Source organism: Rhincodon typus, chromosome 16 (genome assembly GCF_021869965.1).
Source record: "Rhincodon typus isolate 14 chromosome 16, sRhiTyp1.1, whole genome shotgun sequence".
Classification (NCBI taxonomy): Eukaryota; Metazoa; Chordata; class Chondrichthyes; order Orectolobiformes; family Rhincodontidae; genus Rhincodon; species Rhincodon typus.
The window spans coordinates 56,315,075-56,338,871 of NC_063347.1; the positions used below are offsets into that span (position 1 = coordinate 56,315,075).

Genomic DNA, 23,797 nt, shown 5'->3' on the forward strand with positions numbered 1-23,797 from the left:
TATCTGCCTATTTACCTCCTGCCTCCTCACCATCCCAGTTACCAGATATACTTTCCAGGTGAAGTAGCAATTAACCTGTACTTCATTCAATCCAGTCTACTGTATTTGCTAAATAAAAACCAAAAGAACTGTGGATGCTGAAAATCAGAAATGAACACAGAAATTGCTGGAAAAGCTCAGCTTCTGGCAGAATTTGTGAAAAGACATCAGAGTTAACATTTCAGATCGGGTGACCCTTCCTCAAAACTGATGGTAGCTAGAAAAATGTCAATATTTATGCAGAAGGTAGGGTGGAGGGAGGGGGTAAGGAGTAAACAAGGGTGACTGGAGATAAAGATCAAAGAGAGAGAAGAACAATTGGGCAAACAAAGGAACGGATAACAATCTAGCTAGGAGGGTGGATAGCTGTTCATGGAGACTGTTAGTGGCTAACAACAGGTGTGTGGTGGAGGGGACTAGGACATAGGAGGTTTCAAGCCCTAAAGTCATTGAACTCGATATTGAGTCCAGAAGTCCACATACCAGGCCCTGTTATCACATAGTCTGCTGTGACATACAACCCACTGCCAGCCAATAACAGTCTCCATTAACAGCTATTCATCCTTCAAAGCCAGATCATTATCCACTCCTTTGTCCAACTGTTCTCCTCTCTCCTTGGGTTCTATCTCCAATCACTTATCGATTACTCCTTACCCCCTCTACCCACCCTATCTTCTGTATAAAAACTGACATTTTCCTAGCTACCAACAGTTCTGACGAAGGGTCACCGGACCCAAAACATTAACTCTGATTTCACGGATGCTGCCAGACCTGCTGAGTTTTTCCAGCAATTTCTGTGTTTGTTTCTACTGTATTTGCTGTTCACAATATGGTCTCCTCTACAGTGGGGGGAATGAAATGAAGACTGGGTGACCGCATTGGAGAACATCTATGTTCTGTCTGAGCTTCCAGATGCCTGTCACTTCAACACGCTAACATATTCCCTGTCCCAACATTTCTATCACAGGCCCGCTGCAGTGTTCCAGTGAGCCTCAGCGGAAGCTTGAAGAACAGCATCTCATTTTCTGCTTGGGGATCCAGCAGCCTCTAGGACTCAAAATTGAGTTCAATAACCTTAGAGCAGGATTCCATCCTTCCATGTTTTTTACCAACCCTACACCCAGTCCTCTTATTGACCTAGGTTGCTTTTAGCACGGTCACCCATTTTCATGCACTTCTAGGCCAATAATCACATTATATGGATTGCATTCAGTTCAGCTTTCCCATTTTCTCCTACTCTTAGCTCTTGTTATTACTTATTAAGCTGTTCTTTTGTCCTGGCCTGTTATCCATAATCTCTTTGTTTACCTACCCTGTCATATTTCTCTCTCTGGGCTCCATGTCCACATATCCGCCTACCTCTACCCTTCACTCACTTCCCCAACTTTGATTTTAGCAAAAATAACATTTTTTCCTAACTGCTAACAGCTCTGATGAAGAGTCACCGGACTTGAAATGTTAACTCTACTTTCTTCCCATAGATTGTGCAAGACCTGCTGGGTTTCTCCAGTGCGCAGCTTTCAAGTCGGATGACCCAGACCTACACAGAAAATCCAGAAATGACCTCCGCAAAGCCATCAGAGTCAGTACTGGACTACGTTAGATGCCCAAACCAACCATATGGACACCTGCCACCTGTGACAAGGCCTAAACAACATAATGGGATACAAAATGAAGCAGAGAGCAAGATAGCAGACAAAGACACATCCCTCCCTGATGCACTCCATGCTTTCTATGCTCGGTTCGAGCAGGACACCAGCAGCGCTGTGACACCTGCCCAAACAGCCCCAGACACACCTGTTCCCTCTGTCACTGCTGTAGACATCAGATCGGTCTTTCTGAGAGTCAACCCAAGGAAAGTGATGGGCCCAAATGGAGTCCCCGGTCGTGCATTTAGATCATGTGCAGACCAGCTGGCGGAGGTATTCATTGACATCTTCAGCCTCTCCCTCCTACAAGCCGAAGTCCCCACCTCCTTCAAGAAGACCACCATCATCCCAGTTCCTAAGAAAGCACTGCAATGTGCCTTAATGACTACTGCCCAGTGACTCTTAACTCTATAATCATGAAGTGCTTCAAGAGGTTGGTCTTGGCCCACATTATTAACTCTAGTCTCCAGCCTGCCTCGATCCCCTACAATTTGCCTACCAGTGTAACAGGTCCACAGCAGATGCATTTCCCTAGCCCTGCACTCATCCCTGGAACATCTGGACAACAAGGACACCTTTGTCAGACTCCTGCTCATTGACTACAGCTCTGCCTTCAACACCATTATCCCCTCCAGACTGATCTCAAAACTCCAAGACCTAGGTCTCGGTTCTGCTCTCTGCAACTGGATCTTCAGCTTTCTGACCCACAGACCACAATCAGTGAAGATAGACAACTGCACCTCCTCCATGGTAACTCTCAACACTGCAGCACCCTAAAGATGCTTTCTTAGCCCCCTATTATACTCCTTGTACACCCATGACTGTGTTGCCAAATTCCAAATGAATGGCATCTACAAGTTTGCTGACAACACCATTGTGGTAGGACGGATATCAAACAATGAAGAGTCAGAATACAGAAAGGAGATAGAGGGCTTGGTGACATGGTGCAATGATAACAACTCCTCTCTCAATGTGGCAATACTAAAGCACTAGTCAGTGGCTTTAGAAAGAAAAGAGGAGAATACACCCCCTCCTGCATCAACAGAGCAGAGGTTGAGTCAAGTTCCTAGGAGTGATGATAACCAACAACTTTTCTTGGCATTCCCACGTAGATGTGATAGTCAAGGAGGCACAACAACATCTCTTCTTTGTCAGGCTGCTCAGGAAATATAGCATGTCCATAAGGATCCTCACCAACTTTTACAGACATTTAGTCACACCATCTGACACTTTTGATCACCTGCAAAGACTCGTTATTCAGTCTGTCAACACTCCAGTCATACCATTTGTACTATCTTTTGATCTCTCCACCTTTAAATTCTGTGCCTGTGTGCTTCTCTCCACTTCACCTGATGAAGGAGCAGTGCTCAGAAAGCTTGTGATTTCAAATAAATCTATTGGACTATAACCTGGTGTCTTGTGACTGCTGAACTTTTACATACTGTCTGGGTGCATAACGGCCTCGTACAGAAACTGCTCTGCCCAGGACCGTAAGAAACTACAGAAGGCTGTGTGGACACCCCAGACTGTCATGGAAGCCAATCTCCCATCCATGAACTCCATTTACACATCTCGTTGTTGTGGAAAGGCTGCTAACATCATCAAAGATCCATCCCACCCTGGTAATGGTTTCCTACCACCTCTTCCGTCAGGCAGAAGATACAGAAGCTTGAACACATGCACCAGCAGGTTCAAAATCAGCTTCTTTCTTGCCATTATTAGACTGGTGAATGGAATCTCCAACTTCAAATAATGCTGATCTTGTTAATGTTAATCATGCCCAGCTCACGTCCTGTGTGGTGTAAACTCTGTCCAAGTTTTTCTTTTCACCCTATGATCTATATGTCCTTGTTTACTATGATCTGCCTGTATTGCTCGCAAACAAAGCCTTTCACTGTACTTAGTTACACAATAAATCAAATCAATCAATTTTCTGACTTTGTTTCAGGTCTCCAGCATCCATAGTTCTTTGTTTTATTGTATTTGAGTACTCCACAATCTGTTTTCACTTAGGATGAGGAGGATATAGGTAGACAATTCAGAAAGAAGGATTGCGGGGTTTTGAGCATATTAACATAGGGAGTGAGGAGGTATTGGGGTTTTTGGCAGTTTAGAAATGGCAAATCCCAAATCTGGATGAGTTATATCCCAGGCTGCCACGGTACCCATGAGAGGAATTTACAGGGGCTCTGACCTAAATTTTTAATTCCTCTCCAGCCATAGGGGAGGTGTCAAAGGAGAGGAGAACAACTAATGGTGTTCCACTTTTCAAGAGGGTAGCAGAGATAAGCCAGTGAATTACAGATCAGTGAGTCTCACATCAGTGGTAGGGAAACTGTTGGAGAAAATTCTGAAGGAGAGAATTAATTTCCACTTGGAGAGGCAAGGTCTGATCAGGGACAGTCAGCATGGCTTTGTCAGAGGAAGGTCATACCTAACAAATTTGATTGAATTTTTTGACGAGGTGACCAGGTATGTAGATGAGGCTAGTGCTTTTGATGGAGTTAATGGATTTCAGCAAAGCCATATGGGAGACTGATAAAGAAGGTAAAAGCTCATGGGATTCAGGGTGACTTGACAAGTTGGATCCAAAAATAATGGTGGGAGACAGAGACTGCTTGTGCAACTGCAGGGCAGTATCCAGCAAGGTACTGGATCAGTACTGGGTCCCCTATTATTTGTGATATATATATATATATATAAACAATAAAAAAGAAAATGTGTAGGAGGTGATAGGTACATTTGCGAAAGATACAAAGATTGGTCGGGTGATTGACAGTGAGGAAGAAGGTCTTAGGTTATAGGAGGATATAGACGGATTGGTCAGATGGGCAGATCAATAGCAGATGAAATTTAACCCTGATAAAAGTGAGGTGATGCACTTTGGAAGAAGCACCAAGACAAGGGAGTACTCAATGCAAGGGAGGACACTAGGAAGCTCAGAGGAACAGAGGGATCTTTGAGTGCTTGTTGACAGATCCCTGAATGCAGCAGGGCAGGTTAATAGGATTGTTAAGAAGGCATATGGGACACCTGGCTTTATCAGTCATTGCATAGATTATTACAACAGGGAAATTATATTGGAGCTGTACAAAACTTTAGTTAGGCCATAGCAGAGTACTCTGTGCAGTTCTGGTCACCACACTATAGGAGTGCAGAATATATTCACCAGGATGTGCCTGAGATAGAGCAGTTTAGCTGTGAATAGAGGTTGGATAAGCTTGAGTTGTTTTCTTTAGAGCAGAGAAGGCTGAAGTGGGACCTGATGGAGAAGCATGGACAGGGTGTATAGAAAGCAGCTTTTCTCTTTGATTGAAGGGTCAATAACAAAGGGGCATCATTTTAAGTGAAAGGCAAGATGTTTAGAGGGGATTTGAGGCAAATGTTTTAACCCAGACAATGGTAAGAATCAGGAACGCACCGCCTGGGAGCATGGTTGAGGCAGAAAACCTCACAACCCTTAAAAACTACTTAGATGAGCATTTGAAATGTCATAACATTCAAGGCAATGTTCCAAGTGCTGGGAAGTGGGCACAGTGTAAATTTAGAAACAATGTTTGATGGTGCAGACTTGGTGGGCCGAAGGACTCTTCAGTACAGTATGATTCTATGGTCACAAGTGAGGATTTGAAAAGTCTTGGTCAGTGAAATTTTACATGGTATAGAATAGATAGACAAACAATTACTTTTAAGAACCATATCTTAAAATGCACAGGCATACCTATCATTTTCCTGTCATACCAGCCATGATGATCCATCCATTGACGCAAAATTTCAATGGGAGGTTGGGCTCCGTATGTCTCAAGAGCTGGCATATTCAGGTCATCAATGAAAAATATAAAATACTTTCCAAGTGGTGGCCCATACACACCTTTGCGTCTGATAACAGAAATCATTTGCAATCAGGAACAGAAATACTTCAGAACAGGTAAAAAAAAATCCATATTGTGAAATAAGCCTAAAGTCAAAGGAAAAGAGGCAAGGTCCCAATTCATTATCACCTGTTTTGCACTATCATTAAAGAACAACTTCAAGCAAAATATCCAAACATTCAGCAATCATCTGGTTAGTGTTGTAACTCAGCCAATATCTCCATATTATAGAAAGGCTAGGCTTGAAATTTAACGATGCTGAACCCTTTTACAGGCATGGTATCAATGCAATGTTGTTTAACATAGTGGTGTAATGAAATTACACATATAACTTCTGGAGTTTGTATTTCAAAATGTGGCATGTGGGTGTTGGTTAGCTTTGTGAAGAGTTTTCTTTAAAATATAGGTCAAAGGGTCTTTCTGGAACTTCAGTTTTGTTGTTAAAGAAAACCTGCAGTTTTGCGTGAGTATGTCTCAGTGATAACCATCACATTAACTAACCAACTAAATAAAAAAAAAATTAATCTATCAAGCCGTCTTTAATTCTGGGAACTGTCTTGTTATGTAGTACCATCAGCTGGTATGTGCACCTCTGTCCTGGAAGTGCACAGCCTGGCTTAATGGTAGAGGCATCAAAATAGTCCCTGACTAAAGAAGTTGTTAGGTATAGAGTCAGAGTAATAAAGCACAGAAACAGACCCTTCGGTCCAACATGTCCATGTCGACCAGGTATCCCAAACTTAAGTAGTTCCATTTGCCTGCATTTAGTCTATATCCTTCTATACCTGTCCAAATGTCTTTTAAATGATGTAATTGTACCTGCCTCTACCACTTCCTCTAGCAGCTCATTCTATACACACATCACCTTCTTGTGAAAAAGGTGCCCCTCAGGCCCCTTTTAAATCTTTCCCTTCTCACCTTAAACCTATGCCCTCTACTTTGGACTCCCAACCCTTGGAAAAAGACTTTAGCTATTCACCTTATCCATTCACTTCAAGATTTTATAAATATCTATAAGGTCACCCCTCAGCCTCCAACACTCCAGGCAAAATAGTCCCAACCTATCCTGATAACTCAAACCTTCCAGTCCCTGGCAACATCCTTGTAAATTTTATCCTGCACCCTTTCTAGTTTGACAACATCCTTCCTGTAGCAAGCAATTAGAATTGTACACAGTAGTCTGCAATATCAGTCGCAACTCCTATACTCAATGCTCTGACCAAGGAAGGCAAGCTTGCCAAACGCCTTCTTCACTACTCTCCCTAGCTGGATGCCATTTTCAAGGAACTATGAACCTGCACCCCTAGGTTTCTCTGTTCAACAACACTTCCCAGGGCCCTACCATTAACTGTGTAAGTCCCGCCCTGATTTGCCTTACCAAAATACAACACCTTGCATTATATGCCTGTTTGAGGACCCCTTTGTAAATTGGGCAATGTTCTGGAAAACAAGGTCTATGTTTCGCCTAACTGACAGGCCTTAAAAAGGCCACTGCAGGCTTCCAAAGAGGTAAATTTAAGAAAGTCACTTAACTTAATATGGAGCTGAGAAGTTAGAGTGCTCCTCCTGGCTTCACATTATATAGAACATAGAACATAGATCAGTACAGCACAGTATAGGCCCTTCGGCCCACGATGTTGTGCCAAACATTACTCTAAACCTAAGGTCTATCTAACCTCCACCCCCACCTTACACTGTCATCCATATGCCTATCTAATAGCCGCTTAAATGCCCCTAATGAGGCCGACTCCACAAATGCATTCCACGCCCCTATCACTCTCTGAGTAAAGAACCTACCTCTGACGTCTCCTCTATATGTACCTCCACTCACTTTAAAACTATGCCCCCTCGTAATAGCTACCTCCACCCTAGGAAAAAGTCTCTGGCTGTCCACTCTAGCTCTACTCTGATCATTTTGTACACCTCTGTCAAGTCACCTCTCATCCTTCGTCATTCTAAATAGAAAAGCCCTAGCTCTCTCAACCTTTCCTCGTAAGACCTTCCCTCCGTTCCAGGCAACATCCTGATAAATCTCCTCTGCACCTTTTCCAACGCTTCCACATCTTTCCTGTAATGAGGCGACCAGAACTGGACACAATACTCCAGATGTGGCCGAACCAGGCTTTTGTATAGCTGGAGCATAACTTCACGGCTCTTGAGCTCAATCCCTCTATTAATGAAATCTAACACACCATATGCCTTCTTAACAACTCTATCCACCTGGGTGGCAGCTTTCAGGGAACTGTAGATATGAACCCCGAGATCCCTCTGCTCCTCCACATTGCCAAGAATCTTTCCGTTAACCCTGTATTCTGCTTTCAAATTTGTCCTTTCAAAATGAATCACCTCACATTTTTCAGGGTTAAACTCCATCTGCCACTTCTCAGCCTAGATCTGCATCCTATCAATATCCCTTTGTAACCTAGAACAGCCGTCTGCACTATCCACAACTCGACCCACCTTCGTATTGTGCGCGAATTTACTAATCCACCCTTCCACTTCTACATCCGAATCATTTACAAAAATCACAAATAGAAGATTACATGTCAGAACTATTGTCGATCACTGATCACCACCGGCCCTCAAACTCAACTGCTACCTGGTTGCACTCCTTCTCAGCACAATCATTAATTCTCCCCTTGATCACTTCCTTCCTCTTTTGTTTAACCCCTCATTCAAGATCAAACTGAGGACTACTGCCTAAGATGTAGTAGCCCAAATTCAAATCCTTTTCACCAGCGAACTCAATGATCTAGTAGGTACCCACAGCTTACCAGTCTGACCTACATGAAATCTGAGGTCCAATATCAAGTGGACTTACATTCAGAGATTCGTACAGTACAGAAAGGGTCCTTCAGTCCATCAAGTCTGCATTGACATTACTACCACTATAAGTGCACTAATCCCAATTTCCTGCACTTGTCCCATATCCTTGAATGTTATGATACTTGAAGTACTCATCCAAATATTTTTTAAAGTTTGTAAGGTTTCCAGCCTCCACTACCTTCCCAGGCAGTGCATTCCAGATTTCCACCACCTGCTGAGCGAAAAGGTTTTTTCCCCAAATCCCCTCTGAATCTCATGTCCCTTACCCTAAAACTATGCCCCCTTGTGAGTGACTCCTCAACAAGGGAAAGAGCTGTTCTCTAGTCACCCTGTCCATACCCCTCATAATCTTACGCACACCTCAATCATGTCTCTCCTCAGTCTTCTCTGCTCTAAAGAAAACTATCCAATCCTATCTAATCTCTCCTTATAGCTCAATTCCTCCATCCCAGCCAACATCCTGGTGAACCTCCTCTGTACCCCCTCTAGTGCTATCACATCCTTTCTGTATTGAGGTGATCAGAACTACACACAGTACTCCAGTTGTGGCCTGACCAATGCTCTGTACAAGTCCAACATTACCTCCTCGCTGTTATATTCTATGTCATGACTGATGAAAGCAAGTGCCCCTTATGCCGTCTTAACTATAGTATTCACGTGCTCTGCTGACTTGAGGGATCTGTGAATACTTACGCCAAGATCCCTCTGTTCCTCTAAGTAACCAGTGTCCTGCCATTCATTAAATACTCCCTCATCTTGTTTCTTCTTCCAAAATCTATGTCCTTGCACTTATCAGGGTTAAATACCATCTGCCACTGGTCTGCCCAACTGATCAACACATCTATATCATCCTGTAACCTCTTCTTCGCTATTTATCACTCTACCAATCTTGGTGTCATCTGTAAATTTGCTTAAAACTCCCCCACATTTTCATCTATATCATTTACATATATAACGAACAATAAGGGTCCCAGTACTGATCCATTGGTACACTGCTGGACTCCAGCCTCCAGTCACTCAAACAGCCTTCTACCACTATCCTTTGTGTCTTATTTCTAAGCCAGTTTCTGATCCACCTTGTCAAGTTTCTCTGAATTCCACTGGCTTTAACCCTCTCAATCTGCCATGTGGGACCTTGTCAAAAGCTTTGGTAAGATCCATATAAACTGACCTTCCCTTATCCACACACTTGAGCACATTTTCAAAAAATTTTAACAAACTTGTCAGGCATGATCGCCCTCTGACAAAGCCATGCTGACTATCCCTAATTAACCCATGCCTTTCCAAGTGGGTATTAATTTGTTCCTTTAGAAGTTTCTCCAACCATTTCCCTACCACTGACATGAGAGACACCAGTCTGTAATTTCCTAGTTTATATCTACCACCCCACCTGTGGCCACAGAGGAATTACAAATTTGTGTCAGAGCCCCTGCAATATCCTGCCTCGCCTCCCACTGCAGCCTGGGATGTAATTCATAGGGCCAAGATCTTTGTTTTTAAGCATGACAAAGCTTCCAATACCTCCGCATTTCCTATGTGCAAACTCCTCACAGTTCCTTTTCCTGAATTCTGCATCTATATTCTCCTTCTCCAGAGTGAAGACCAAAGAGAAGTATTCATTCAACATTCTTTCAAAATCCTGTTACTTCATACACAGGTTGTCCTCTTGGTCCCTAATGGGCCCTACTCATTCCCATGGGCCCTAACTCTTCCCTTTAATGAATTTATAAAATATCTTAGGTTTCCCCTAATCCTGTTCAAAAGTCCTTTTTCATGCCCCCTTTTTGTTCTTCTAATTGCTTTCTTGGGTTTCTTCTTGCACTTCCTGTATTCCTCTAGGGCCGCAGCTGAACTGCTCCCTTTGGACTTGCTAAAAGCCCTACTCTTCTCCTTTATCCAGTCCTGAATTGTCCAAGACATCTATGGTTCTCTGAACTTATTGCTCCTACATTTCCCTCTAAAGGGTACATGTTGGGCCTGTACTCTCCCCAGCACCATTTTGAATGCCCCCCATTGCTCCGCTGTAGAATCACCCACAAGGTGCTGTTCTCAGTCTACTGTGGCCAGATCCTGATTTATTTTAATAAATTTGCCTTCCTCCAATCCAAAGCTGTCTTTTGCAGGCCACCTTTCTCCTTGTCCACAAAATATCTGAATCATACCATGTTGTGGCTGTTATCGCATAAATGTTCCTCTGCTGCCAGGTTGAACACTTGTCTGTTTTCTCCCCAGAACCAGATCCAGCATTGTGCTGTCCCTTGTTGGGCTTTCTATGCATTGATACAAAAAAAACTCCCCGGACACATTTCAAGAAAATTTTCCCTCTAAACCCTTAACACTTGACTATTCCAATTTATGTTGGGAAAGTTGAAATCCTCTAGTATAATTACCCGATTATTATTCTTACACACCTCTGTGACCTGTTTACATATTTACTCCTCTATTTCCCGCTGACTCTTTGCGGGGCTAAGGTACATTCCCAGTAAAGTACCTGGCCTCTTAACGTTCCTAAGTTTTACCGACAAAGCCTCATTTGAGGACCCTTCCAAGATATCATCTCTTCTTATTGCAGTAATTGACGCCTTAATTAATAGTACTACACCATCGCCCTGTTTACACCCTCCTCTGTCTCACCTGAAGATCCTATACCCCAGAATGTTGAGTTCCCAGTCCTGCCCTTCCCTCAATCATGTTTCTGTGATGGCAACAATATCATACTTTCATGTGTCAATCCACGTTAATAACTCATCAGTCTTATCTATTAAACTTGTGGCATTAAAGGCCATCCATTCTTGCCTTACTCTCTTGACACTCAACATAGCTAAACTCACTGTGACTTGCTTCCTTTACTGTAGCATGTTGTGTCTCTGTTTCATCGATATTCTGTGTCCCCTCCCCTGGCAGATTTGTTTAAACTTCTCCCAACAGCACTAACAAACCTTTTTGCAAGGATGTTAGTCCCAATGTGGTTCAGATGCAGACCATTCTGTTTGTACATAAACCACCTTCCCCAAAAATGGTCCCAGTGATCTAGGATTCTAAAACCCTCCCTCTTGCACCGACTCTTGAGCCATACATTCATCGGTCCTATTGTCCTATTTCTAAATTCACTAGCACATGGCACTGTGAGTAATCCAGAGATTACAACCATTGAGGTCCTACTTTTTAATCTACCGCCTAGCTCCTTAAGGCAAAACTTCATTCCTCATTTTGCCAATATCATTGGTACCAACATGTACCACGATCTCTAATTCATCACCCCCCCCACCTTTCAGGCTGGCCTGCAGCCGTACAATGACATGCCTGACCCTGGCATCACACCATCCTGCAGTCACATCTTCGGCCACAGAAGCAGCTGTTTGTTCCTCTGACTAAAGAATCCCCTTTCACTATTGCTCTTCCTTTCTTCTTCTTCTTCACCCCTTGTAATAGTCAAGCTGCTTGTGGTGGCAGAAGCTTGGCTCCAAGGTACCAGTACCGTCATCAGCTTCCAAAATGGGAAACCGGTTAGTGTGTGGGACCCCAAGGGACTCCTGCACTACCTGAGTGTTCTTTCTGGACTGGTAGTCACTACTCCCTTCTTCCCTCTAGTCCCTTGAGCTGAGTGTGATCACCTTTCCAAAAAGTGCTATTCACGTAACTCTCAGCCTCACAGATGTGCCACAGTGGCTCCAACTGCTGCTCTAGCTCAGAGACCCAGAGCTCCAGCTTCTGCAGCTGGGAGCACTTCCTGCACGTATGGTCATCAAGGACACTGGCAGCATCCAGGGCTCCCCATATATGACAAGCTGCACATTCCACTCAGCTGGCCTCTCTTAACATCTCTTACTCTTACAATTAATGCCTAGAATTGAATTATTAGTCTTATCTTGTTAGACTTCCTACTTATCACTAAGGTTATGAAAAGGATAACGGCAACTAAGTTCCCACCAATCTAAATCTGTAGAATGAAGAAGGGTTAACCAGTAATTGTCAGTAGCTTACATTAGGCTTATCTGTTCTGGGACAGCCAGTGATTTTCTAGTGGCTTCAAGCTATAGACCGGTTGAGATTATCTGGCCAATGTATTGGCAAAGTATTGGTGTCATATATCTACAAGTAATATCGACCTGATTGTGTTAAGACAACTGCCAGCCATTAAGTTGGTACGACCAGAGGAATGCACTCACTGACTTTACCAAGACTGGCAGCAGTGACGCAGAAATGTATTTTGTAGCCTGCCTACTTTAAGTAATCTGATGCCAACTGCACCAGCCAGGAGTTCAAGGCCAATATCACGTTCCTGATACTTGGGATTACCTTAACTGGTCACTTCTGCACCCTCTTATAAGCAAGAATATGCTTCATATGGTTAGGAGACAAGAAGAGAAATAAATCACATTTATTTGAAAGAAAGGTAATAGTTTTGTGTGTTAGATTTACATTGTTCAACTAATATGTACTTCAACATTAGAAAACTTATAAAACAATGAAAAACAATGCATTCACTACCGATATGCTGAAGATGATGAAGTCAAAAACTATTAGAAGGCCTATTGTCTGAGATTTTAAGAAACTGCCACTTGTCTGGTCTATTACTGGGCTATCAGAAGCTGCTGACCTCTACAGTACTGACAGTTGGTTAGCTACTAACTCACCTTTTATCAAGTTTACTGTCAATGAAGTCTTGTGTTTGATTAGCAGATGTACGAGCTGAAAATATCAGAAAATGAGAGATATAATCGGGATGCATCTTTTTAAGGAGCTTGTCGGAGATGGTAAGAGTCTTTCCAGTTCCAGTTGGTCCAATACACAACACCTTATGAGCAAGAGAAAATAGCACAGTATTCAAGTCTGTTGATGAGGAAGACTGATAATATATGCCAGAAATTACTTTGTGTGATATTAATATGGGAATATTTAATGTATTTAACAAGATAGGAACCCAGACCATAATCTCATAAGGATAGTTTCTAGGCTTCATTCTTTTAAAGAAAACTTCGCAGTAACCAGCAACACACTAAGATCTGAATAAACATCTTTTATAAAAAAGTAGACCTAGTGACTAATTTTGTGAATTCACTACTTAATGCCATTCACGGGCCAGTATCGCAGCTCAGTGGTTAGCACTGCTGCCTCACAGCACCAGGGACCTGGGTTTGATTCCAGCCTTGGGTGATTGTCTGTGTGGAGTTTTCACATTCTCCCTGTGTCAGTGTGGGTTTCCTCCCATGGTCCAAAGATATGCAGGTTAGCTGGATTAGCTACGGTAAATGCAGAGTTATAGGGTCAAGGGGGTGGGTCTGGATGGGATGCTCTTCGGAGGGTCAGAGTGGGCTGAATAGCCCTCTTCCACACCAAAGGGATTCTACTATTCCAATTGTTAGCACTCAAACCGATCTTCATACGTTTCTACTATGCGAGGATATTAAAAATCACAAAACCAAAGCAGGAGGATGGAACTAAGTTTCAGGTCAGATGTGACCTAATTAAATCATGGAATATTGCTTGAATGGCTAAATAACCTCCTGTCCTCCTGTAACAGCCGTTGCAACTTTCTACTGGGTATTAACCAAGCAGTATTAGCCTATGTTGACATTTTCATCCTGGATCTGCTACAGTGTTTCAAAGAAGCTCAACACAGTCTGGAGAAACAATAAATAATTCATTTTGCACTTTATAGCCTCTGAGACTCAACACCGATTTCAACATCTTCAGAACATAACCTCTGTCCTCCACTTTGATTACAACTCTCTGTCTCTGGCTATAAGCTTATGTGTCTTGTTGGCTTTTCTCTCAGCATAGTGAATCCATTTTCTCCTTTTCACACCCATTATTTACACTTATTTTACCACTCTACCTCTGTCTTACCACCATTAGCACTCCTTTTGTGTTTGCTCTCAATACCTTTATGATCTGTTCTACTTGCTCCTCTTCCCTCTCTGTCAACAGCATAAAAATTCTGACCCACAGGCTGCAATCAGTGAGGATAGGTAACTGCACTTCCTCCACAATAACACTCAACACTGGAATGCCCTCAGCTCCCTACTGTACTCCCTGAACACCTACGACTGTTGCCAAATTCTAAATGAATACCAAGTTCGCTGATGATACCACTGCGTGGGACGGATAATTAACAACGACAAGTCAAAATACAGACGGGAGATAGAGGGTTTGGTGACATGGTGCAATTAAAACAATCTCTCTCAACGCGGCAAAACTAAAGACCTGATCATCAACTTCAGAAAGCAAGGAGGAGAACACCCCCCCATCTACATCAACGGAACTGAGGTTGAGAGAGTGAACAGCATCAGGTTCCTAGGAGTGACAATAACTGACGACTTGTCCTGGACTTCCCACATAAATGCGACAGTCAAGAAGGCACGACAACGCCTCTTCTTCCTCATGCAGCTCAGGAAATTTGGCATATCCATGAGGTCCCTCACCAACTTCTACAGATGCACCATTGAAAGCATACTGTCCAGGTGCATAAAGGCCTAGTATGGCAACTGCTCTGTCCAGGGCTGTAAGAAACTACAGAAGGTGATGTGCACAGCCCAGACTATAACGGACTCCATTCATGGACTCTATTAACATGGCTCGCTGCCAACATCATCAAAGGCCCATCGCACCCTGGTAATGACCTCCTATAACCTCTTCCATCAGACAGAAGGTACAGAAGCCCAAACACATGCAAGCGCAGGTCCAGGAACAGCTTCTTTCTACCATTATCAGACTGTTGAATGGACTGTAGCCTACAATAACGTAAACTGCAACGTAACCAGTATGCCTCTAAGTCATGTTGATCTGTACATTCTTTGCTAGCTATGATCTGCCTGCACCTCTCGTAAACAAAGCTTTTCACTGACAATAAAATCAAATCAAATCAATCAATCAAATAAAATCAAATCAAAAACCATAATTTTACAGGTCCTATCTGTTCTGAAAAAGTCATATTGGACTTAAAACATTAACTCTATTACTGTCTCCACAAATATGCCAGACCTCCTGGGTTTCACCAGCATTTTCTGTTTTATTCTAGACTGGCTGTTGGTGATGTTTACAGTCAACTGTGAGTTGCACTACTGAGTCGTGGTGCTGGTGTCAATTTTTACAGGATGGTGTGTGTGCCACTAGGTATTACAGGATTTCAGACAAATGTGTGGATTTTTTTTGAAGTCATGCATCAATATGAATACTTCATTAGCTGTTGTCCAGAGGTGTTCCTTGAGAAGGATATTTTCCCTGTGGACTTCAGAAAATTCAATGTATGCTAGCAACGAAGCTGCTCAAGCTGTGTTGGACCCAGAAATAATCTTCACGACTTCCTGGAGGTGGTTATCTACATCACTTGTCTGGCCCCTTCTGAACCTCGTTCAGCGACAGTATTTTGTTGGGTAGAACTGGGTGGGCTGAACAAGGTAGACTGTGTTGGGTGTCCTGCCTTCCACCCACCGCTTTCTGCTTGAGATTCACTCTCATCTTGACCGTGGCTCCTTTGTTCTCATTATGTTGCTCGTTAGTCACTGTATAGTCAAGCATGATGCCTAGGTATTTTGGCACAAGGTCATGTGTAAGCAGTCAGTCACAGAACTAGATTTGAAGAGCTTCCATAGACTTCAAGTGATTTAGGTGGAAGGATGAAACAACAGTCTTGGCAGTGTTTGGTCAAAGTTTCTGTCATGTATTATAGTTGGTGTAAGTTATGTTGTCCCTTTAAGAGGTGAGTCATGTCAACACTGATGAGTCACACTGGTGAGTCATCAGCCTGGTTTGCAGGAAGGGTCACCGGGCCCGAAACGTTAACTCTGATTTTTTCTCACAGATGCTGCCAGACCTGCTGAGCTTTTCTAGCAACTTTGTTTTTATGCCGGGTTCGCAGGCTTGTTCAGATTTGTAGTGAGCTTTTACAGAGTGCACAGCTATGGAATAAATGTCCCTATTAGGTTTCAGCAAATAATGAACTTGAATGCTTTTTGGTTTTGACTGAAACCTATTAACTGTCCAGTACAGAATAATCTCCATTTTCTGAAGAAGGCTAATGGAAATATTAATCCTCGGAGAATGTTTTCTCAATGTTCTGAAGTTCTTCACCCCAGCAGGACAGGGAGTTATTACTATATATGTCGAAGAGAGCTGATGCAATAACTGATATCTGTGAGAGACTGCTTTTAATTATATGTGAGCAGCTGCTTAACCTCCAGGGGGCATGAAAAACCTTTGATTGCTGACCAAGGAGTTGATTAGTGGTAGGGTTTTCACAAAAGAAAATAATTTTTGAGAGTTTTAGCTGCACACATATGCCCCAAGCAGTGTTGTAGGCACATGATAAGTCAAGAAAGACTTACCAGTAAGACTTTCAGGCCTTTTTGAAAACTTGCCTCAATATGTGAGATCAGTCAGGATCTACTTGGAACAGTTGCAGCCTGTGCAAAAACCTGCCTGTTGAGACTGGTATTACTACTTCCCGGTAGGAACTCAGTCTGTTTATCAGGAGATGTTGCAGGACCTTACATTTTCTTCAGAACAGGGAATTGGGATGATAGCTGCATGGGTCATTAAATGGTTCCCCTGGATTGGCAATGGTTACTATCTTGGATTGATGTTAGATGTCTAGAATAGTGCCTCTCCTGTCGATGCTGGTGAACAGCTATGCTAGTGATCTACATTCCTGTGATCCATCATTCTTCAGAAATTCTGGGTATATCTCATTAACTCACTATTTCTATATGCCTTAATAAAAAACAAACCAGCGTAGAGCTAAACATCACAACTGTGCACCAGGCCAAATTTGACATCACTAAATTCCTATGATCAGCTTGCATTATCTAAAGAGTTCTAATCCATCCATTTGTCAGTGAAATCATTTTTTCTGCATTCTGGGAATGATGCATCACTTATCCAATGGAATAGTCCTTTTGTTGTTGTTAGTAAGTTAATCATCACAGTCCCTGGATGTCTCTGCAGGAGTTACGCAGAGCAGTGTCCTGGGTCCAACCATCTACCACTACTAAAACAGGACCTTCCTTCCATGCAGTCATAAGTACAAACTTTTAGTGATGATTGCACAATGCTCAGCATCAATTGTGACTCCTCTGATACTGAAGCTGTTCATATTCATATGCAGCAAGACCTGGAGAACAATCAAATTTAGGCTGATAGATCAAAAGTACTGCTCATGCGACACAAGTGCCAACAATGACAACCTCCTGCAAGAGGGAATCGAATTCTGCTGAGAAATTCAACGGCATTTCCAACGGTGAATTGCCAACTCTCATCATTCTACAGGTTACTATTGATCAGACACTGAACTGAACCAGCCATACAAATGCTGAGGCTGCAAAAGGAGGTCATAGGCTGGCAATTCTGAAGTTAGGAACTCATCTTTTTGCTCCTCAAAGCCTGTCCAAAATCTACAAGGGTCAAGTCAAGTCAGAGCTGATTGGATGAGTGTAGCTGAAGCAATACTTGACACCTTCTAGGACAACACATGTGACAATTTCAACCATTCACTCCCTCCACCATCAAGCACCAGCAATGTGCCCACAGCCTGTGAATGATGAAAAAACATGTTAATATAAAACATCAAAAAACAACTTTGAAGATGATTGGACGAACTGTTGCCAGTATGTTCACCAATATCAATCCTTGATCATACAGATTACTTGAACAATGTCACACTACATATGTAGGAGTTTTTGTGTGTCCAAATTTGCTGTCATATTTCTTCAAATAACCTGCATGGAACAACTTACTGGTTTCTTACTGATTAGAAGTAATGACAACAAATATGACATGCGTATGGTGTCCTGGGTTGGAATGATGATGTCAGAATAATTGGTATCTGGTGCAATTTCTACTTCTGGAGCAGATGCCATCCAGCTGACCCATTTGACCTGTAATATAAATCAGAATAATCAGACAGTAGAAGTATATTAATCACCAAGTTTCCATAGACAGGCCGGATCATACATCGTTGTTAGTAACTCAGTTAACAAAGCAAATTACCTATAATACATTGGTATCCATCTAGTAAAATACACACAAAAAATCTAAATTAATGGAAAAACTCAGCAGGTCTGGCAACATATGTAGAGAGAAAGCAGAGTCAACATTTTGGGTCCAGTGAATTTCATCAGAACTTCTAAAGAGGGTCACTGGAAATGAAACGTTGAGTACGCTTTCTCTCCATAGATGCTGCCAGTCCTGCTGAGTTTCTCCAGCAATTTCTGATTTTGTTTCAGATTTCCAGCATTGGCAATTCTTTATTTTATACGAAATATCTACAAGCGTTCACATAGCTTAATGAGATTTAATATTAAAAGATTAAAATAGAGAGGACAACCTGTTACAGGTCTCTTTTATGTCATTTCTTTTGCTTTAAGTCTTTCTCTGCTATTTCCTTAACTGAGGGGATAGGAGGGAATCTATTCCAAGTCAGTGTTGTAAATCTTGGAGCTGTCAGATTTCAATCACTGTGCTGCATTTGCAAGTCACTTTAATAACAGTCAGCACTTCTGGGAAGAAACCTTACAGTAAAAAGAGATAATGTAGAAATAACATATGAGTGCTTAGTGAAAGTGGTCATTAGTTTTATCTTTGTATAGCTCCTTGTCCTTTTGATGTGCTCAGTTTTCTGTTTATATAAACTGGATGGATTAAATACCAGAAATAAAAGACTCAACAAAAAAATTTACATGAAATTTCACTTAGAAAATGGAGGGTATATTAAAATATCATAAGTAGAATTTTCTGAGCGTGCAGTGCCCACCACTAACAGTAGACCTACTTTCCTTCCAAAGGTACTTTTTTGCCTAGTTGGGATAATCTTCTGGTACCAATAAAGTCAGTGCTGCAAATTCTCTACCATCAAGTGTCTTATACTTACTTAAATCTGTTGTTGCGAACCAAAGGAAGAAGTTTGCCTAACTGATGATGTTAACAACAGATCCTGAGATCATACAAACTTATGAATTAGAAACAGAAGGAGGTGATTCAGCCGCTTAAGTTGCTCTACCATTCAATTAGATCACGGTTGTTCTGTCTGTGTCTTGAATTCCACAATAACATAAGAATTCCTTCTGAAAACAGTTACGTACTATATATTGTGGTTGTTATAATTTTCAGATTGGCAGTTGTTTGATTACATAACTCAGGCTGTTTATATGTAATGATTAGCAAAAAAAAATGACACTACCCGCCATCTTATAGCAGGTGCATTATATACAGAAGAATGGGAACCTGAAAATATTTAAATCTATTATGTCAGATATCCAGAAGTTATGAATGGATTCACAAGTTTTTGCATAGCATACTGGTAACGTAGGAGCATGCTGCTTGCTGCCATCAAAGCAAATTCTTTTTAACAAAAATATGCACTGATGTGTGACAAGTTCTTTGAGCTTTTTGCTTTTATATCCATTTCAATCCACCTAGTAACAGATTTAACAAAATATTAGAAGAAAAATATAAAGTTATCCAAGGAGATCAGTTCAAGCATTGAATTTCCCGATACCACAATCCCAGCAATTTACTTACTTCTCTCTCGACATCCTCATCTTCATGACTGGTGCTACTGAAACCAGCATCATCCAATTGGTAATCATACACCAGCCCGGTTTCGGGGAAAGAAAGTGCAATCTAGTATATAAAGTGTGGTTATAGATTATTAATTTCAACATTTTAATTTATGCAACACAAAAGATAAATCACAAGGTAGTAATTAGCAAATATTTGTGATAATCTTCAGTGCAGTACAGGAGCTCATAGAACATAGAATATAGAACAGTACAGCACAGTACAGGCCCTTCGGCCCACAATGTTGTGCCGACCTATTATCCTACTAAGATCAATGAGCTCCTTCAAAAGTTTATAAGACCATAGATAGGAAGTGCTGATTTGACTGTTCTTTTGTGGCAACATTAGGAAGGCATTTCAAAAAAAAATTTACAATACTTAGTGATCAATTTTGTTCAATTTTTCTTTTGTTTAATCTAGGTGAGTAAAGTAGAAGAATGGTCAATGTTCACCCTGCTGCATTTTGGAAAGGCAAATCAGGGCAGGACTTATACACTTAAGGTCTTGGGGAGTGTTGCTGGACAAAAGACCTTGGTCTGCAAGTTCATTGTTCCTTGAAAGTGGAGTTGCATGTAGACAGGTTAGTGAAGAAGGCGGTTGATATGCTGGCCTTTATTCATCAGTGTATTGCGTATTAGAGTTGGAGGTCAATTTGTACCTGTACAGGAGATTGCTTAGGCTACTTTTGGAATACTGTGTTCAGTTCTGGTCTCCCTGCTATAGGAAGGATGTTGTGAAACTTGAACGGGTTCAGAAAAGATTTCCAAGGATGTTGCCAGAGTTGGAGGACTTAAGCTATAGGGAGAGGATGAATAAGCTGGGGCTATTTTCCCTGGAGCATTGGAGGCTGAGGGATGACCTTAGAAAAGTTTATAAAATCATGAGAGGCATGGATAGGGTGAATAGGTAACATCTTTTCCCCAAGGTAGGGGGGTCAAAAACTAGAGGGCATAGGATTAGGGTGAGAGGGAAATGAGATAAAAGGGACCTATGGGGCAACATTTTCACGCAGAGGATTGTGCGTGTATGCAATGAGCTGCCAGAGGAAGTTCTGCAGGCTGGTACAATTACAAGGCATCTGGATGTGCATATAAATAGGAAGGGGTTAGAGGGATATGGGCCCAATTCTGGCACCTGGGACTAGATTAATTTAGGATAACTGCTCGCATGGACGAGTTGGACTGAAGGATCTGTTTCCATGCTGTACAGCTCTTTGACTCTACTGCACAGCAGAAACAGTGAAGCAGGACAGTTTAAGAACATGATAAACCTTCAAGGTTTTCTATTTTAACCTGCAAGCAGATGAGTTGCTGAATTATAGCAGCTTTGTGCCTCATAATTATTCAAAATGGAGTCCTTTTATGTCAATAGCAACCCAAAGCTGCAGTCTGAGCAGAGATATTGCTGCTGATCAAGAGGTCTTTCAAGCAAGTCTAAAACCTTTCTTTGTGGGGCCAGAAATGGAATGTTTCTCAGTCCCAAAGGCATTCAACCGATCCCACAAACCCACCCTTTCCTTCAAAAGTAAAAAATTGGCCAAGTGCTTCTTTACCCTTGACCTTGTAAATTGTCTATTTTTATGAGAAAGAAAGGGTGCATTAGAGAATGAATGTGTGCAGTTGTGAAAACAAGAACCTAACCTAAGAAATATGTTCATGATAGGCTATTTGGCTCTTTGATATACTCCAATCCTTTTGCTTCAAAAGCTAAAATAGCATTTATCTTCCAAATTACTTCCATTCAGAGAGATGTTAACTTTCTGTAATTGATCCGCCAGTTCACTCAAATCCCTCAGAATACAAATCTTTTTCAGTCTCTCATTATTCACAGGATATCCTTCTTTATTTTTCTTACCAAAGTAGATAACTTTGAGAATAAAATGGCAGGAAACATAGAAACTGACTGTAAAAACTTCAATAAATATGTGAAGAGAAAAAGGTTTGTAAAGACAAACATAGCTCCTTTACAGACAGAAACTGGTGAAATTATAATAGGGAACAAAGAAATGGCAGAAGAATTTCAGCCATTTTGGTTCTGTATTTGGAAAGGACGGCACAAATAACCTCCCAAAATGTTAGGGAAAAGGTACAATGGAAGGAAATCAGTATTAGTGAGAAAATGGTGCTGGATTTAAAGGCTGACACCCTCTTTAGCCTGATAATCTACATCCCAGAGTACTAAAGGAGATAGCTCTGAAAATATTAGATATTGCATTGGTGCTCATCTTGCAAAATTCTATAGAATCTGGAATTGTTCCTACAGATTGGAGGGTGGCAAATGTAACCCCACCATTTCAAAACAGCGGGAGAGGAAAAAACAGAGAATTGCATACCTATTAACCTAATATCATTAGTGGGAAAACTGTTAAGAGTCTATTATAAAGGATATGATAACACAGCATGTGGAAAGCATTAATGAGATTCAACAAAGCCAGCATGGGTTTATGAAAGGCATATATGCTTACAAATCTACTGGAGTTTTTTAGAGGATGTAACTAGTAGAATAGATAAGGGAGAACCAGAGCATATAGTGCACTTAGATTTTCAGAAGACGTTTGATAAGGTCCCTCATGAAAGGTTAGTGGGCAAAATTAAAGAACATGGGACAGAAAGTAAGAAATATTGGCATGGTTTGACAAATTGGTTGACAGGGTGCAGAAAGTGGGAATAAATAGGTTTTTTCTTAGAGGCAGGCAATAGGGTACCACAAGGATCAATACTTGGGCCCCAGCTATTCACATTTTATATATAAATGACCTGGATAACAGAACCAAATGCAACATTTCCAAGTTTGCTGATGATAAAATTGAGCAGTGCAGAGGATGGAAAGGAGGCTTCAAGTTTATTTAGACAAGTTGAGTCAGTGAGCAAACAAATGGCAGATGCATTACAATGTGACTAAATATGAAATTATACACTTCAGTGTGAAAGACAGAATGGATGAGTATTACTTAAATGATGATATATTGGCACACATGGTTGTACAAAGGGATCTGGGTGTTCTTGTGCAACAGTCAAGGAAAGTAGACAGGCAGATGCAACAAGCAATTAAGAAGGCAAATAGTATATTGGTCTTCATTGCAAGAAGATTTGAGTTCACAAATAGGGAATGTTTTATTGCAGTTATACAGGATCTCAGTGAGACCACATCTGGAGTACTGTGTGTAGTTTTGATCTCCCTACCTAAGAAAGGATCTATTTGCCATAGATGGAATGTAGCGGAGATTCACTAGGTTAATAGCAGCGATGGCAGGATTATCCTATGAGGAGAGATTGGTTTGACTGGGTCTGCATTCAACACACTTTAGTAGGAAGAGAGGAACCTGATTGAAATGTATAAAATTTTACCAGTCTGGACAGACTAGATGCAGGAAAAATATTTTCCGTGGTCGGGGTGTCTACAACCAGGGAACAGAGTCTCAGGATACAGGGTAGACTGTTTAGGACTGAATTGAGGAAAAATAACTTCACATCCTGTGCGATTCTCTACCAAAGGAAGCTAAGAAAGCCAATTCACTGAATATATTCAAGGAATAGATAGATAAATGTAAAGGATATGGGGAGAATGTGGGAATATAGCATTGTGATAGAGGATAAGCCATGATTCTACTGAATGGTGAAGCAAGCTTGAAGGGACGAACTATCAACTTCCGCTCCTAGTTTCTAACTTTATGCTCTCCCAGTTTCTTGCTATGTTCCTTCCCACTCATCTAATCTGTCTGTATCCCTCTGCATACTTTCTGTGTTCTTCTCACCACTTAATTGTTCACCTAACTTTATATTATCAGCAAACTTAGCTATGTTATACTCAGCACATATCTAATCATTAATATTGATAGTAAATCATTGTGGTTTA

At 41.5% G+C, this 23,797-nt stretch overlaps 1 protein-coding gene across 1 annotated transcript in view; it reads right to left on the reverse strand.

Annotated features, from left to right (window-relative positions):
• dnah1 (dynein, axonemal, heavy chain 1) overlaps positions 1-23,797 on the reverse strand; it is a 395,000-nt gene that overhangs the window by 147,918 nt on the left and 223,285 nt on the right. The window contains exons 42-45 of the mRNA XM_048606524.1: positions 19,904-20,005; positions 18,121-18,261; positions 13,024-13,184; positions 5,410-5,567 (exon numbers count right to left, since the gene is read on the reverse strand). Of these exons, the coding sequence (XP_048462481.1) occupies positions 5,410-5,567; positions 13,024-13,184; positions 18,121-18,261; positions 19,904-20,005 (562 nt within the window). The remainder of the gene's footprint in view (positions 1-5,409; positions 5,568-13,023; positions 13,185-18,120; positions 18,262-19,903; positions 20,006-23,797) is intronic.